Below are 16,186 nucleotides of genomic sequence, written 5' to 3'. Positions count from 1 at the left end.
TAAGGGTATTGGTTACTTATGCTCATGACTGTGTGGCTGACTGGGAGCTATGGCTCACTGTCACTGCTGTGAAACTAAAGTTTCGTACCATGTAATGCTAGTCCAGGAAAAGATCAAAATTCAAAATTCCAAGTACAGTTTCTACTGAATGCGTACTGGTTTCCACCACCATAAAGTTGAAAAATCGTAAGCTGAACCACAGTAGGCTGGTGACTACCTACAGTTTTTAGAACTTCTTTGATGGAAGTCAGGACATGAAGGGATACTGAAAATTTGGAAATAAAGGAAATAAGAAATGAATAACAAGAGCTTGGAAATAAGTAAATTAGGGTGAAATTAGCTGAATAAATACATAATGAGAAATTATGACTCTGTCCCAGAGGATAGCTATATGATAGTTTAGTCAATCACATTAACATACACATATTTTTTTAAAAACTGTATTCATTGGGGCGCCTGGGTGGCTCAGTCGGTTAAGCATCCAACTTCGGCTCAGGTCATGATCTCGCGGTTCGTGAGTTTGAGCCCCACGTCGGGCTCTGTGCTGACAGCTCGGATCCTGGAGCCCGTTTCAGATTCTGTGTCTCCCTCTCTCTCTCTCTCTGACCCTCCCCCGTTCATGCTCTGTCTCTCTCTGTCTCAAAAATAAATAAACGTTAAAAAAAAATTTTTTTTTTAAAAAATTAAAACTGTATTTACTAGAAGGGCATGGCCAGCATACATAAGAAGGGTTGAAGAAAGCAAAACTTGGCAATGCCAAACAAAGCAGTATCAAAACCAGTGTAGTGTATGTCCTAGAAGCAGGGAATATTCCTGTGAAAATAACTACTCTAGATAATTATAATTCGGTGCAATTTAGCCATTTAATTTCCATCTAATAATATGCCTCTGTTCATACTCAACAAGTGACCTAATAATTTGGATTCTTCCATAGAGTTGCCGACAGGGTAAAACCAAACTGGGTTAGATTAATATACACATCCCAGACTTCATGATTATTAAAGGCATCATCAAAAATAAGTCTATATTCTAGTTTATATACCTATTTCCTGGGAGTGTATGAGTGAGCTCACCGCTCAAAGATGATCCATTCTTGGAGTACTGACAAAAACCAGTCCAGACTGCAGACAAGGCTCTGGCAGTCACCATGTAAACACCCCCTTTGAAAGTCTTCTTGGGCAGCACCCTTCTGCCTCATCGTGAATATCTGTCTCATTTTAGAACTTCAGAAACCATTATGATAGTATATAGCAGACAACATTAATTGTTTACCTTTCTTCTCAGTGGTCTTTCATATCTGGATGCTCTGCCTGCGGTACCTAGAAGACAACATAATAGTTACAGAGAACTGTATAAGGCAGACTGTTCAACACTGATGATGATCCTGTAACTCTCAGATAATTTCAGGTATTCAGTAATACAAAAAGGAAACAATAATCCATTTTCTGTGAGCTTGGGACTAACTCATCTTAATGAAAATGAAAAGTCAGAAATATTTAGGAAAATTCCCAAGTTATTTAAACATAAAGTATATTGTGACTGATGATATAGTGAATTTATCATCTAATGAAATATTTTCAATAAATTCTAAAGTCTATAGTCAAATTAACTCACTTTCCCAAGTTAAAACATCTAGTTAGAAATAACTATGCTGCATTTTTAAAGATAACTGATTTGAATTTTTTTTTTTTTAACGTTTATTATTTTGAGAGAGAGAACATGAGCAGGGGAGGGACAGAGAGAGAAAGAGGGAGGCACAGAATACAAAGCAGGCTCCAGGCTCTGAGCTGTCAGCCACAGAGCCCGATGCAGGGCTGGAACTCATGGACCACGAGATCATGACCTGAGCCAAAGTGGGACACTTAACCGACTGAGCCACCTAGGTGCCCCCAGAACTGCCAATGTTACAATAATGCCAATAACAGTAAAACTCATAGCCGTTCCTAATAAGTCACATACCTATAGAAGAGGGCAAATTACTTACAATATATACCTTTCATAATACTACCTTACGCCTCTCTGAATAAATGTTTTGCTACATTACAGTAATAATGGCTATAATTATTTAGCACTTTCACATGCCATGCACTATGCTACATACTTTTCACTCTTATCTCATTTAATCTTACTGTTCACAATAACTGTTAAGTACTATTATTATCTTTATTTAGAGGTAATTTACAGCCAAGAAAACTAAGGATCGAAGAGTCAGGGTGACAATAGCACAGCACACAAGACTCTTCACACTCTGAACCACTTCTATCTCTAACTTCATCTCCCTTCACAAGGTCCCACAGTTACACTGAACTTCTAGTACCAGACCCTTTGGACTTTCTCCAAACCTAATGTTTTCTCTACCTGGAATGTGCCTCCTTTCCCTCTGCCTGGTTTCTGTCTTCAGCTGACAAATCCTTTTTTTTTTTTTTTTTTAAATTTTTTAAAAAAATGTTTATTTATTTTTTAGAGAGAGAGACAGAGTATGAGCAGGGGAGGGGGAGAGAGAGAGAGGGAGACACAGAATCTGAAGCAGGTTCCAGGCTCTGAGCTGTCAGCAGAGCCTGACATGGGACTCAAACCTGTGAACTGTGAGATCATGACCTGAACTGAAGTCGGATGTTTAGTTGAGCAACTCAGGCACCCCTTCATCGGACAAATTCTTACTCATTCTGTGATAGTAATTCATTTAATCATTCAAAAATCATTTCAGTGATATTGTGTACCAGAAACTGAGAAAGCAGCAATGAGCAAGAGAAACACAGACCCTGCTCTCACAGAATGTAGAGGTTGTCAAATAAGGTAACTATTTATCAAGTAATTTCAATAGTCATAAATATTAATGACAACAAATAGCAGGGGACCAAACTCAGTCAATTAGTTGGGGGAAATCTCCCTGAAGAACTGGACTTTAAGCTAAAACCTTAAGGATGAGCAGGAGGTAACCCTGGGAACAGGCAAGTGAGAGAAAGTATCCTATGAAGAAAGGGGAAATGGAAAATCAATATTAAAAAGTTCAGTATGATTGGGGCGCCTCGGTGGCGCAGTTAAGCATCCGACTTCAGCCAGGTCACGATCTCGCGGTCCGTGAGTTTGAGCCCCGCGTCGGGCTCTGGGCTGATGGCTCAGAGCCTGGAGCTTGTTTCCGATTCTGTGTCTCCCTCTCTCTCTGCCCCTCCCCCGTTCATGCTCTGTCTCTCTCTGTCCCAAAAATAAATAAAAAACATTGGAAAAATAAAATAAAATAAATAAATAAAAAGTTCAGTATGATTGAAATTTAAGAAGAGAACAGAAAATGCACTGAGAAAAGAGGCTGGAAATATTCAATAGGCACCTCAACTATAACACATCATTGACAGAGCTCTTGATTTCTTATTCCAGTCTTCCCAATCCCTGTAAATGATATCTCCATTCATCCAATTGCTCAGGACAAAAATCTAACATGCTTCCTAAGACTTTTCCTCATGCCTCATCAAATACCAAATCCATCAGTAAGTCCTCTTAGCTATACCTTCAAAATATATCCCACATTCAACCACACCGCCTTCTCTGCTATCACCTCAATCTAACTCACCATCATTTCATCTGGACTACTGCAATAGCTTCCAAACTGATCTCTCCTGGATTCCATTCTTTTCCCCCTAAAGTTGGGTCTCCATACCGCAGTCAGTGATCTTTTAAAAGATAAATTACATTGTATCACTTCTGTGTTCAAAACCTTCCAGTATAGTACCAAACTTATAATAAAATCCAAGCCAAACGCCTAAAAGCCTTTGGGGGATCAGATCATTACTTACCAGTCTCCTGAGTTCACTCACGTCCAAGTTGACTTTCTTTCTGTTCCTTGATCACACCCCTAAGCTCCTTTTCACTCCTGGTCCCTTGCAGTTGCAGTTCCCTCCACACACAAACACATACACACCACCACGGGTTCTGCTCAAATGTCACTTCTCCAGGGAGGTCTTTCCTGACTACCCAATCTTTTCCTACTCTATAACCAGTACTCCTCCAATCCATCGTTCTCAATACCCTGCTTTATTTTTCTTCATAGCACTAATCACCACCTGACATTGTACTGACGTTGTTTTGTTTATAGTTGGATTTCCTAAAAGAAGGTAAACTTCATTAGGTGAGAGACCTTGCTATATCCCCGTATAACACTACCTAGCACAGAGTACCGAAGGAATAAAAAAATCCAATAAAAGAGCCATGCATTAAGACTACGGAGCCACTCTGACAAGTTAAGGAATTTATCACATCTTAAGCAATGAGAAACTTTTCCTGATTTTGAACAAGGGAGTGGCACGCTAAGATTCTTTTTGAATACTTCACTCTGGTTGCTGTGAGAATTCAATGTAGGAGAACAAGGGCAGAAACAGGGAGCAGTAAAGAAACTACTGTAAAAGTGAGAGATGGTGGCCTAGACTAAACTGTTGGTTATACGAAAATGAGAGATGTTTTAGAAGGTATCATGGATAGCACAGGACATGCCCCCTTCCTGACTAAGCTTTCCGTGACTCTTGTGAGCTCATCCTCAAAACCCCTCTGTTACTCTATTCATGCTTCCATTACAACACCTCATACTTCACAGTATGACTCCGTTAACAAATCTGTCTTTTCCACAGACTCCTCCAAGGCAAGAACGGTATCTTGAATGAAGGTTATCTCAATAATGCCTGTTGAATGAAGGTCATCCCATTTGGTGGCGTAGCTAAGGCTGGAATTCAGAGCTGCAGTTTGCTCAGGGACAACTGTATGCTTCTCTTAACGTTCGGGAAAATCCGTGGTTCAACACTGCCCAACAAACATCACCGAGCACTAGTAACTGGAGTGACCCCGTGCCAAAGGCCGCGCAAGGGAGCACCAGGAAGCGCGCAGGTGACCGGGGAGGGAGGGAGCAAGCTCGCCACGCCCAGAGCACCCAGAAGCAGAAATCGGCGACTAGGAACCCGGCGACACGGGCGCAGAGGTCAGACCCACACCTGCGGCTTTCCTACCGGGAGGGCCAGCGGCAGGCTAGCAGAGGACGTACCGGCTTTACCCCAGGCGGCAGGGCCTCTGCCACCGCGGTGGCCATCATGGATTCGGTATGCCGCCCTCTCTCCCCCAAAGCCCGGAGGCGACGCAACAGACACTCACGCGGGCTTGGTATCGCAGAGCGGGTGGCCGGAGACACGGCGGTGCAGAAGGCACGCAGGGTCCTGGCCGCTGGCTGCAGGGCCAGCCACGCGGGGAGTGTGGCGGCCGCCATGGCTGCGACGACGGCAAGCCGGATGGGACAAGCGCAGCCTGGAGTTAAGGGGAGGGTGTGCGGCCGCTACCGCGCATGTTCACTTCGGCTTGCCCCGCCCCCAGGGGGAAGAAACAGAAAACACGTGGGCCTGCAAAGTCAGAGCTGGAGTTAAATGTGCAAGAAGGTAGCCCCCAAACAGGAAAAAGTAATGAAAACAACAAGGTTGAAAAAGGAATCCAAGCGGTCAGTCCAAAGAGGACCGTAAGAGATGAGGGAAATGTGGCTTACAGAGGGCAAATGTGGTCTGGGTGGGATTTCAGATAGCCCAGGAGCCTGGCAGTTTATTTTAGGGCCCTGCTCCTTTGCAGTTGCTGCTTATCCACACACTTTCTTGGTTTAAAGAAGCCTTGAGCTGGTGCAAGATATATACTCTAAGGGCGAGGCAGTATCTGATAGTAGTTAGTTAAATGGATAGCCTCTTGAGCCAGACTACTTGAGTTTAAAACTTGACTTCATTTTTACGTGGCTGGGTTGATCCTAATCAAGTTAATACATCCCAAACTCTGGGGCACCTGGGTACTTCAGTCGGTTAAGCACCTTAAGCGCCTGACTTCGGCTCAGGTCATGATTTCACGGTTCGTGGGTTCCAGCCCCACATCGGGCTCTGTGCTGACAGCTCAGAGCTTGGAGCCTGCCTGGGACCCTGTGTCTTCCACTCTGTCTGCCCCTCACCTGTTCACATTGTGTCTCTCTCTCAAAAATAAGTATTTTTTAAAAATTTAAAAATAAGGTTTAACAGTTCTTTCTGGAGATTCTGAAAGAGAATCTGTTTATGCCTCCCTCCTCGCTTCTGATGGTTTCCTGGCAGCCCTTGGCTTGTAGACACAGGACTCCAGTCTCCTTCTGTCTTCACTTGGTGTTCTACCCTCTCCTCTTTTTAAGATTCAAAGCATGGCCTTCTAGTCAGATAGATAGCAGGCTGGAATCCAGGCTCTGTTTCATTGTGATCTGGGGAAAATCTACCTAACATGTCTGAGCTTCAGTTTCGTGGAAAATGGGAACAATAATATTTTCCTCAAGACTGTTGTGATTAAGTAGTTATGTTTCAAAAGGCAGACTATAAATAGTGGCCACTGGAATTAATCTCAGGGCCAATACAGCAGCCATTTTTGCTCTCTCCAGTATGTGTGTTTCAGTAGGATGAAGTGCAAGACCTATCCCATACAAATTTAGGGACAAAAGAAGTATGAATCCTTATGGAATTAGTTTATATTCAGAGATTTCTCAATTTCTGAGCAAGAAGTTGAGTCTTAGGTCCTCACTCTGCCTTCCTGTGTTTCCTTTTTGTTGTACTGTCTCTGTAAGACATTAGTGGACAGGCATGACCAGAGTTAGAGGAGCTAGAGAAATAGTGATTGTTTTCCTAAGCATTAAGTACAATAAGGTTCATTCTATATTAAGAGTTATCTCATTTGTAGTGCTGTCAACAGGCAATAATAATGTTTCAATGCAGTGTAAAGAATAAAGCATGTAGGGGTGCCTGGGTGGCTCAGTGGGTAAAGCATCTGACTCTTGACTGGCTCAGGTCATGATCTCACCGGTTTGTGTTTGAGCCCCCCATCTGGTTCCACACTGACAGTGCAGAACCTGCTTGGGATTTTCTCCCTCTCTTTCTCTCTCTCAAAATAAATAAATAAACTTAAAAAAAAAAAAAAAAGAATAAAGTATGCACATAGGAGTCACTAAGAATTACATAATTTTTCAGTTGGAAAAATTCTTAAATGTGCACTCACTTATGATAAAAATCTTCGGCTTTCATGACCAAATAATTCAACATATTGCAGAAGACAAATGGAGTCATGGGCATGCAACTCACACTTAGAGGAACCCCGTGTTTGGCTTAGAGTTCTGCTATCCCTGTCTTGAAGTTATTGACAATTTAAATTTTTAAAATTATTTTTGAGTGAGCAGGGAAGGGGTAGAGGGGGTGGGGGAGAAGATTTGAAGCAGGGTCTGTGCTGATGGCAGAGATCCCGATATGGGGCTGAAACTCACGAACTGTGAGATCATGACCTGGGCCGAAGCCGGATGCTTAACAGACTGAGCCACCCAGGTGCCCTGAAATTATTGACAATTTTAAAACAAAGGGCCACACATTTTCAGTTCATACGGGGCTCCACAAATTATGCAGCCAGTCCCATGTGGAATAATTTTAAATATTAAGGTTTTTGATAATGGGTTATTATATTTAAACCATAGATTAATCCGATGACTTTCTGTCAGAGAGCTTTTGGTCAAAACCATCAGCTTTCTAAAAAGTGAGTGAACGGAGAATGTTTACTTACAAGCATGGTTAATAGACAATATCCAGGTATGTGAATGGACCTTGAAATCTAAATATCCACCAAAATAATATTGCTTAAATATTTTAAGGTATATACATACAACACAGAGTGCTACTTGCACACGTGGAAACCTAATCCTGACTGCACATTATAATTACCTCAAGACATTTAAGAAAACTTGTCTAGGCCCTCACTCTGAAATGCATTGGGTTTTTGGTTTTGCTTTTAAGTTTCCCAAGTGAATCTAATATATAGGCAGGATTGAAAATCACTGATGTCAGCCTTAAAGAGGACTGAGTGGGTATAAATTGTTTAGCATGGAGTATTGTCCAAAGTATATAGTTGTTTTAAAAAATGCAGGTTATGGATCATATAATTCCATTTGTGTAAAAATTTTTTTTTCAACGTTTATTTATTTTTGGGACAGAGAGAGACAGAGCATGAACAGGGGAGGGGCAGAGAGAGGGAGACACACAGAATCGGAAACAGGCTCCAGTCTCTGAGCCATCAGCCCAGAGCCTGATGCGGGGCTTGAACTCGGGGACCGCGAGATCGTGACCTGGCTGAAGTTGGACGCTTAACCGACTGCGCCACCCAGGCGCCCCAAAGTGTAAAATATTTTTAATATGCAGTACATGTTCTGTAAAGTAACAGCAAACTGGAGGGAATAGATGTGGAAAGAGGAGGTGCGATTCCTGAAGCCTTAACTTTGTATACTTCTGTCCCTTTTTACAGCAAAATACACATTTTTAAAAAAATGTACTATCTTAAATCAGGGAAAGTTTCACTCATGATCTCACGGTTCATGGGTTCGAGCCCCATGTCAGGCTCTGCATTAACAGTGCAGTGCCTGCTTGGAATTCTCTCTGTCCCCTCTCTCTCAGCCCCTCCCCCACTATCTCTGTCTCAAAGTAAATAAACTTAAAAGTAAGTAAGTAAAATTTTTAAAAAAGACATGGTAAGCCTTTGACTTATATCTTCCAGCTGTTTAGAACATGAATATTTATAATTTGTATTATTAGAGTCTTCGACATTTTCATCAGCTCACAATTTAGTATAGAAAATGTCGTCACAAGCATTGTCTCCTTTGTATTAGTTGAAGTAAGTCCCATTTACAAATAAGAAAGCAAAGAGTTAAGTCACCAGACTCTGCTCTTTAGATAATTCAACTCAAACCTACATCTGATTTCAAGCTGAAGGTTGTTTTTACTATACTAACTAGTTTCTTGATAGCTTACTCTACACCGCATTGCTACAGATAGGGGTCACTATATGCCAAGGAAACATTAATTGGGTATTCTAACCTTCCAGGCACAAAGTGCATGGCTTTATTTCTTCCTTTGCATACATCCATAATATTTAAGAAATTTGGAAAGACAGCATTCTAATTGTGATGCATTTCATATTCTTCATCCAATCATCAGCAAACGCTATAAGCTTTACCTTCAACTATTCCTAGATCTGACCTTTTCATCCCTCCTCCTGTACCACTTTGATCCTTTTCCCTCTTATTATAATAGCTTCCTAGCTGCTCCCTGGGCTGTGCTTTCACTCTTTCCTCCCCACAATCTAGTCTCCAGCCAGCAATCAAGTGAGGGTTTTGAATTGTAAAGCAGATCAAGGCATTTCTCTCCCTTTATCACTCAGAATAAAATCAAGTCCTTACAAGTATGTGCTTCAATCACATCAACTCCACTCCTGTTTTAGCCCTTTGCCTTTACAGCTAAGCCTAGAACATTCTTTCCCAGATTTATCTGCTCTGATGCTTTCCCTCTTCATTGAGACCTCTGGTCAATTACCCCCTTCTCAGAGGTCTCCCTTACCCACCCCATATAAAGTAGCACGTCCTCACCCTCGATCCCTTTATCCACGCTTTATTTTCACATAACACCCGATATACTTTTTTAAGCTGCATTTTAAGTATATACACATATATTTGTTTATGGATAGTCTTCCACCATTAAAAGAGAGACTGCCCAAGAGTAGGGACTTTGTTCTTTTTACTACTGGATTGGAAAGGCGCAGGACAGGGCCTAACATATAATCATTTACCAGTCATGTGAGTGAATCTTTCATTTTCACTTTTAAGCATTTTTTTTTGCTTCTGTTAGTTTTCCTCCCTTAAAGTACTAGAATTCTACCCAGGCTTTTAAGCAAAGATGGTTTTTATAAGCGAATACACTTTACTTACTGCAAATACTAAACAAATGTTAATCATCATTACAAGGGATTGCTATAGGGGTCACTGTGTTTAAATCCTAGAAAAAGCTGACACTCAAGTGAGTGCCAAAGTGAATCCCACCAAGATCCTCTGTGCACAGAGAAAGCAGCTGGGGATGAGCTGGGAGCAAAGGCAGAGCTTAGGGGAAGAAAGGGGAATGAGGTTTTGCCTAGGAGTCCTGGAATGAAACTGGTATTGTAAATGTAATTAAACCTGTTCTGTAGTCCATGAGACTGCATGGCACCACCTCACCCCAGCCACCTTCCACCCGCAGCAGTAAAAATATATTTTACTTTCAAGTTCTAGACTTATTATAATAAACACGCATTTTTTTAAAATTTTTTTTTCAACGTTTATTTATTTTTTTTGGGACAGAGAGAGAGCATGAACAGGGGAGGGGCAGAGAGAGAGGGAGACACAGAATCGCAAACAGGCTCCAGGCTCTGAGCCATCAGCCCAGAGCCTGACGCGGGGCTCGAACTCCCGGACCGCGAGATCGTGACCTGGCTGAAGTCGGACGCTTAACAGACTGCGCCACCCAGGCGCCCCTAAACACGCATTTTTTAAGCAAATCAAACTTTAAGGGTGACTTTATTATCCCCTCCTCCCATTTTTATAATTGAATAAAGGAAATTGTAACTTTTCCCTGCAATGTAGGCAGGGTTTTTCCCTCTCTGTAGTCATGACATATTTTTTGACCCAGGTGATCATTTTCATTCAATGGAGGGTGGGTGTAAAAAAAAAAAAAAACATATCCCATGCTGGGATGATGCAAGTGTGTGAGCTTGCCTATTAGAATATTTTTTCTTTTTGCCTTACAGGCCAGTCTGATTGTGCACATCCAGTTCAGAGGATGCTAATATAAACCTTGCCCACCTCTCTCAGCCCATCTTTCTTACTCAGACAGTTTCCAAGCAGCTCTCTGATGGAGACACAGTCTTCAGTTTCCCGGACAAATTGCGCCACGGCCTTTGCTCCTGGCAGATGGCTCCTCACTGTCTCACTTTTGACACTGTCCAGGACAACTCCTCTGATGTCTTTGGGCTTTCCTGGCACACCAAAGATGATAAACAGGCCCAGGCAATCCTCTCCTATCAAGTTACAGAAATCTTCCAGCTTATCGAATCTACTTCTCTTCCTGGAAGGCTCCTCTGGCCCGGGTTCTGGATGTGAGAAGTCGCCAGGCTTAGAAACCACAGGAGGAAGAGTAGACATCTGCAGAGTCTGCACTGCCAGCTGCAGCCTTATTTGCTTATCGGATCCCCAGAAGGTCCAAATCCAGTCTACCCCAAACAGTACGGCTTGGTGCTTGGACATCTTGGTGGTGGTGAGCCACTCATCAACTCCCTTTTCTTGGCAGAAGGTGACAAAGTGGATTAAGAAGATCTCATTCAGAGTGTTTGAAGCTGGGCACAGGTTGCTCAGAGGATCTTCAAATCCAAGATAGTCCTTCAGTTTCTCAGCCGCATGGACTATCGCCTCACTGACAACCTCACCGACGCTGAAAACCTCTGTGCCGTCTTTCAGAGCCAACTGTTGTGATGGTTTTTGCCCCATGTTCTCTGCAACCCATCAAGACTGCTTCCGAAGGTCACACGTATGATCCTCATTCAGAGTGACTTCTTTTCCAGATTCAAAATCTTACAACGAAGTCACATCTGTTAACGTGGGCCCAGTTTTCCGACTCCACATTTATGTGGGGTAGCTAAGCGTATCTACACACAACTAAGCAAACACGTTAGGTCTCCCTGTTTGCCAATGAGGCGTGTTGTATTCATACAGATTCCTGCTGGCTTATTAAGTGAGAGATAACTAACCTTCACCAAAAACATCTGTTCCTCTCTAGTTCTAGTCACTCAACTTTTAATATTTGGCAATCTCTTCCAAGACAGGTTTCCACTTTTCAGATTTTACTTAAAAGTAGCATTCAGTTTTTTAAAGAACCATACACCTCCTTCCATACAACTAATGTCTTCAACTTTGCTGGTGAGTCCTTTCCCTTTGCTTTTCCGATAACCCCTCTGCCGTGATTCCTCACCACCACCCCCAGCCCAGCAGCCTGTTTCCTTTCATACAGAAATTCCTCTGAGTCCTCACATTTCTACCTGTTGATACGTGCTATAAGCCTCACCTCAATAAACGTATGGGAGTTTGTGAATTATAAAGCATTTGTGTCACTGTTCTCTACACCAGAAATAAAGCCCTGTGGGTATTCTGAACAAAGGAAAATAAAGTCACAGACAACAAAAATGAGGCAATCATCAATTGACTTTATTTCTTTTCATATGGCAATACCAGCAGTGTACATTTCGTAAATAAAATATATATCGTCAAAAAAATCTGAACTTTATCACATATCATCAGTTATGTTACACTGTCCTGAATAAAGAATATTTGGCATCTATAACAGTCTCCTGGTATTGTGTTAACCAGGTTTGGATAAGAAACTGTTTTTCAAATGGTGACAGATGTTTGCATTAAAATAAAACACTAATATGTAAGGAGTCCAATACAGTTACCAAACGACTAGTGGGGAGCAAAAGATTATTATTAGCATCAAATCATTTTAGTAATGAATAAACAGCAATTTAGTTCGACAGGCCTTTGTTGAAAAGCTTGATAACTTGCTAATAGTTTGCGAGATCACACAACCGACATTCAAACAGAATTTATAAGCACGTCCACTGGCGTATATGGAACTGCTCCCCCTGTGCCCGTTTGTGAAAACCTGTCTTTCCCAGGTTGGCTATTAGGAGAAGTGATGTAGTAGTGAATAAAACACAGAATAATTTTTCTAATACCCCTTAAAAAGTGATAAACAGTCATTTCTTGATAAATGATATTTGGGCCCTGTGCGATCAACAAACATGAACTACATTTTCATATCGCAATACAGCCATTATAAAACTCATGTTGTAGCCTCAGAATTATTGAATCCTGGGACAAAATGTCCAAATATTCAGCTTCTTAAAAAAAAAAAATCTCATTTATTGATAGCCTGAGAAATGTACGTTCAATAACATAAGGTAGACAGTTAGTGTTTTGATGTAATGAACTATTTAGCAAAGAGGAAAATAAGAAGCTTTAATACTGTAAAGGTTTTTGTTTTGTTTTGGTTTCTTCAGAAATCATTTCTATGTCTACATTTTGGGGGAACTCCTGAATGCATTCGAGTTAAGAGTATTTAAATGTCTCTTGAGTTCTTCCTTTGGAGGTAAAAGGATCCAAGATTAAGGTTGAACTTCTTAATTCTTCAACAATTTTGTGATGTATCATCAAGGGAGGGGTATTTCAGATATACTAATTTGGTTGGAATGATCAACAGCATTACAATTCAGTTGTGGAGAAGGAAAGATCATCCCAACCTTTCCATGAAACCAGCTGGTCCATGAAAATTCTGATCGCTGTGTTTGCTTTTCACCATCTGCCTTATGTCACAAGATAAAAGTTCTATTTTCTATGTACTAAATATGTACACATATTTTAAAAAATATATAAAAAAGGACCACGGGAGGCAAGGGGAGGTGTGGCTGGCACTTAGCGGGCACACTGAATGCTTAAAGAAATTCCACCTATTGATTTTGAAAGCAGACGATGCTGTGCTTTGATGGCTGTGGTGCTGTCACACGGACGGACGCAGACGTGACAGAGTCATTCACAGACTGCTTCCTGCTTCCCACATCCTGCATACCGTGAAGGGGAATGGCAACACGACGGTAAAACACTCATATTAAATGCAATACTTTAAATATAATATATCACAGATTTGTACATTAAATAGAAGAAAAACAATTATCGTCTCATTCACCAGTGTCTCCTTTTTCGTGGCGTCTTCAGAACGGGCACATACCCCCTGCTTTCGGTTTCCACTTCCACATGAGAAGTTGGAATAATAGACAGTAAACAATCTGCTGCTTGTTATGTGTTCTGTGAGTGTTTGAGAAAGAAGGTGGAGAAAAGGCAAGGGGCTCCTGATGCTCATTTGAGAGCCGTGGTTTAAACGTTGGAGTCCTCGTCGGTGATGCTGGCACTGGGGGAACGGGCGGCGAAGTCTCTGAACATGTCGTCCTCCTTTAACATGTGCTGGGAAACAAGGAGACGGGGGTCACACACACTGGGAGCCACGAGCTCAGAACTACACATCCTCCATGAAACATGTAGTCCTTTGGGGTTATTTTTTTTTTAATTTTTTTTTTTAACGTTTATTTAATTTTTGAGACAGAGAGAGACAGAGCATGAATGGGGGAGGGTCAGAGAGAGAGGGAGACACAGAACCAGAAGCAGGCTCCAGGCTCTGAGCTGTCAGCACAGAGCCCGACGCGGGGCTCGAACTCACGGACTGCGAGATCATGACCTGAGCCGAAGTCGGCCGCTTAACCGACTGAGCCACCCAGGCGCCCCCTTTGGGATTATTTTTAAACATATCTTGGAGAATTAACATTTTAAACTCATTTTATAGACTTACCGTTAGATTGTTGATGCCTTCAGAGAACGCACCTATCTGTCTCACTGTCCCTTCTGAATCTTCCATCTGCAAAGAACATACCATAACATGACCTCCTCATTTGCACAATTTCAAAGAAAGCACAGCAAAGTGAGCAAAAGTCTAAGAATAACGTGAGTGACACTGAATGGGATGGGTGCAACAGAACACTTCTCTCTTTTTTTAAAATGTTTATTTATTTTGAGAGAAGAGAGAGGGAAGGAGGACAAGGGGGACAGAGAGAGGGAGGGAGGGAGAAGGGGGAGGGGCAGAGAGAGAGAGAGAGAGAGAGAGAGAAAGAATTCTAATCAGGCCCCATGCCCCCAGCGCAAAGCCCGATGTGGGGCTCAATCCTACCAACTGTGAGATCATGACCCAAGCAGAAATCAAGAGTCAGGGGCACCTGGGTGCCTCAGTCAGTTGAGTGTCTGACCTCAGCTCAGGTCATGATCTTGCGGTTCGTGAGTTCGAGCCCCATATTGGGCCGCTGCTGTCAGCCTGTCAGCTCAGAGCCCACTTCAGATCCTCTGTCCCCCTCCCTCTCTCTGCCCCTCCCCTGCTTGTGCTCTCCTAAAAATAAATAAATACTAAAAAACAAAGGAAAAAAGAAAGAAATCAAGAGTCAGATGCTTCACCGACCGAGCCACCCAGGTGCCCCACAACAGAACACTTCTGATGAAACCTCCTTTCGTTACTGTAACCAGACATTAAATACTAGATGAAACAAGACTACCACATATAGTGCAATGCTCTGATGTTGACAATGACACCAAAGGATTGGTGTTGAAAGGGTAGTATTCAAATCCATGACTTCATACTGAAAAGGCTAACAGCTGTGTATTTCTGACTTGATTTAACACACAGATTTCCTTAACACAGAGACAATATAACATAGGTGAATAGCTCAGGCTTTGGAGCTGGCCTGGCAAGTTGGAATCCCAGTTCTTCTAGCAGCTCTTCTATCTTGGGTAAGTTACTGAATCTGTGCCTCGGTTTCCTTCTCTCTAGAATGAGGATAACCATGCTCTGTAGGTTTTAGGGTCACCATGAAAGTTAATATATGTTATGTGCTCAGGAGAGTGCCTGAAACATAGTAAGCAATCTGGAAGTTGTTGACTATTACCTTATCATTATCTTTATTTTATGGTGTTTGAGGAAAAACTGATTAGTAGACATAGTGCATGAAGTTTCCATTTTAGTGTTTCAATGCTGGAGGAACTTTCGTATACAGTGTTGCATTTACCTGCTCTAACCGGTCTAACTCATCTTCATCATACAGGCGCATGTCCAAACCAGGTTTAAATCCTTTCTTGCATGTACTTCCCGATGCCTGTCCCAATTCCATTGGACAAACATATTCTTCCCCATCTTCCTGTTTCTTCTTTCTCAGATTCCCAAAATTGCTGAAGGTCAGTTTCTTTGGCTTTAAAAGAAGAGCAAACATACAGGGATTTCATAAAATTCATGTGGCAAAAGATCAATAACGTGCGTAATTATGCATTCCAACTACAGAGAAAATCAGTCGGATGATTCCATTGGTGTAACAAACATAAAAGCATCCTGGGTGTATGACTGACGCACCCAAGTATGATAACTAATCCTTATTATGAAGCTCAGAAGACTAAGCTTGTTCTCCTCATTCATACCAATTAGCTGGGTAGTCACTGTGAAAAGTCAAAAACGTCAAGAGCCTTGGTTTTGATTAAACAGGACTTCATGCAATGAGATATCTCAGAGATGAATCCAATTTTGCAAGGTTTTCCCATCTAAAATGAGCACAAGAAAATGGACCTGACTTGTATTTTTTTTTCGGGGAAGCTATGATTATCATAGACGCCTGTTATGCTTCCGTAACAGGATTGGTGGCTGTTAGAAGAATCCTCGCTCATTTGGAGACAGAACTTCCAGTG

General features: G+C 41.9%; 3 protein-coding genes across 28 annotated transcripts in view; all 3 read right to left on the bottom strand.

Moving 5' to 3' along the window:
- Positions 1-5,296, bottom strand: part of MRPS35 (mitochondrial ribosomal protein S35) — a 46,055-nt gene extending 40,759 nt beyond the window's left edge. The window contains exons 1-3 of one of the 3 annotated variants that reach the window (XM_043561670.1): positions 5,134-5,247; positions 3,569-3,668; positions 1,273-1,319 (exon numbers count right to left, since the gene is read on the bottom strand). Coding sequence is in view for 2 of the 3 variants with exons in the window: in XM_043561668.1 (XP_043417603.1) it covers positions 1,273-1,319; positions 5,134-5,245 (159 nt within the window). In the remaining variant the exon portion in view is untranslated. Of the gene's footprint in view, positions 1-1,272; positions 1,320-3,568; positions 3,669-5,133 lie in introns of all 3 variants that reach the window. The other 2 variants (XM_043561668.1, XM_043561669.1) reach the window with 2 other exon arrangements.
- Positions 5,297-10,639: 5,343 nt separating this feature from the next.
- REP15 (RAB15 effector protein) lies at positions 10,640-11,350 on the bottom strand. Its single transcript, XM_043561672.1, has one exon. The coding sequence runs from the start codon at positions 11,348-11,350 to the stop codon at positions 10,640-10,642; it is 711 nt and encodes a 236-aa protein (XP_043417607.1).
- A 693-nt stretch (positions 11,351-12,043) lies between these two features.
- PPFIBP1 (PPFIA binding protein 1) overlaps positions 12,044-16,186 on the bottom strand; it is a 176,425-nt gene continuing 172,282 nt past the window's right edge. For all 24 annotated transcript variants that reach the window (XM_043561653.1, XM_043561660.1, XM_043561665.1 and 21 more), the window contains 3 exons: positions 15,520-15,699; positions 14,259-14,324; positions 12,044-13,876 (listed from right to left, as the gene is read on the bottom strand). In XM_043561653.1, the coding sequence (XP_043417588.1) occupies positions 13,790-13,876; positions 14,259-14,324; positions 15,520-15,699 (333 nt within the window). In that variant the 3' untranslated portion in view covers positions 12,044-13,789. The remainder of the gene's footprint in view (positions 13,877-14,258; positions 14,325-15,519; positions 15,700-16,186) is intronic.

The sequence above is a fragment of the Prionailurus bengalensis genome, chromosome B4 (genome assembly GCF_016509475.1).
Source record: "Prionailurus bengalensis isolate Pbe53 chromosome B4, Fcat_Pben_1.1_paternal_pri, whole genome shotgun sequence".
NCBI classification, from domain to species: domain Eukaryota; kingdom Metazoa; phylum Chordata; class Mammalia; order Carnivora; family Felidae; genus Prionailurus; species Prionailurus bengalensis.
This window is presented reverse-complemented; position numbering and strand designations above follow the sequence as displayed.

Bases quoted from the DNA above. Each gene is read 5' to 3' on its own strand.
- REP15 (XM_043561672.1), bottom strand. From the start codon at position 11,350: ATGGGGCAAAAACCATCACAACAGTTGGCTCTGAAAGACGGCACAGAG.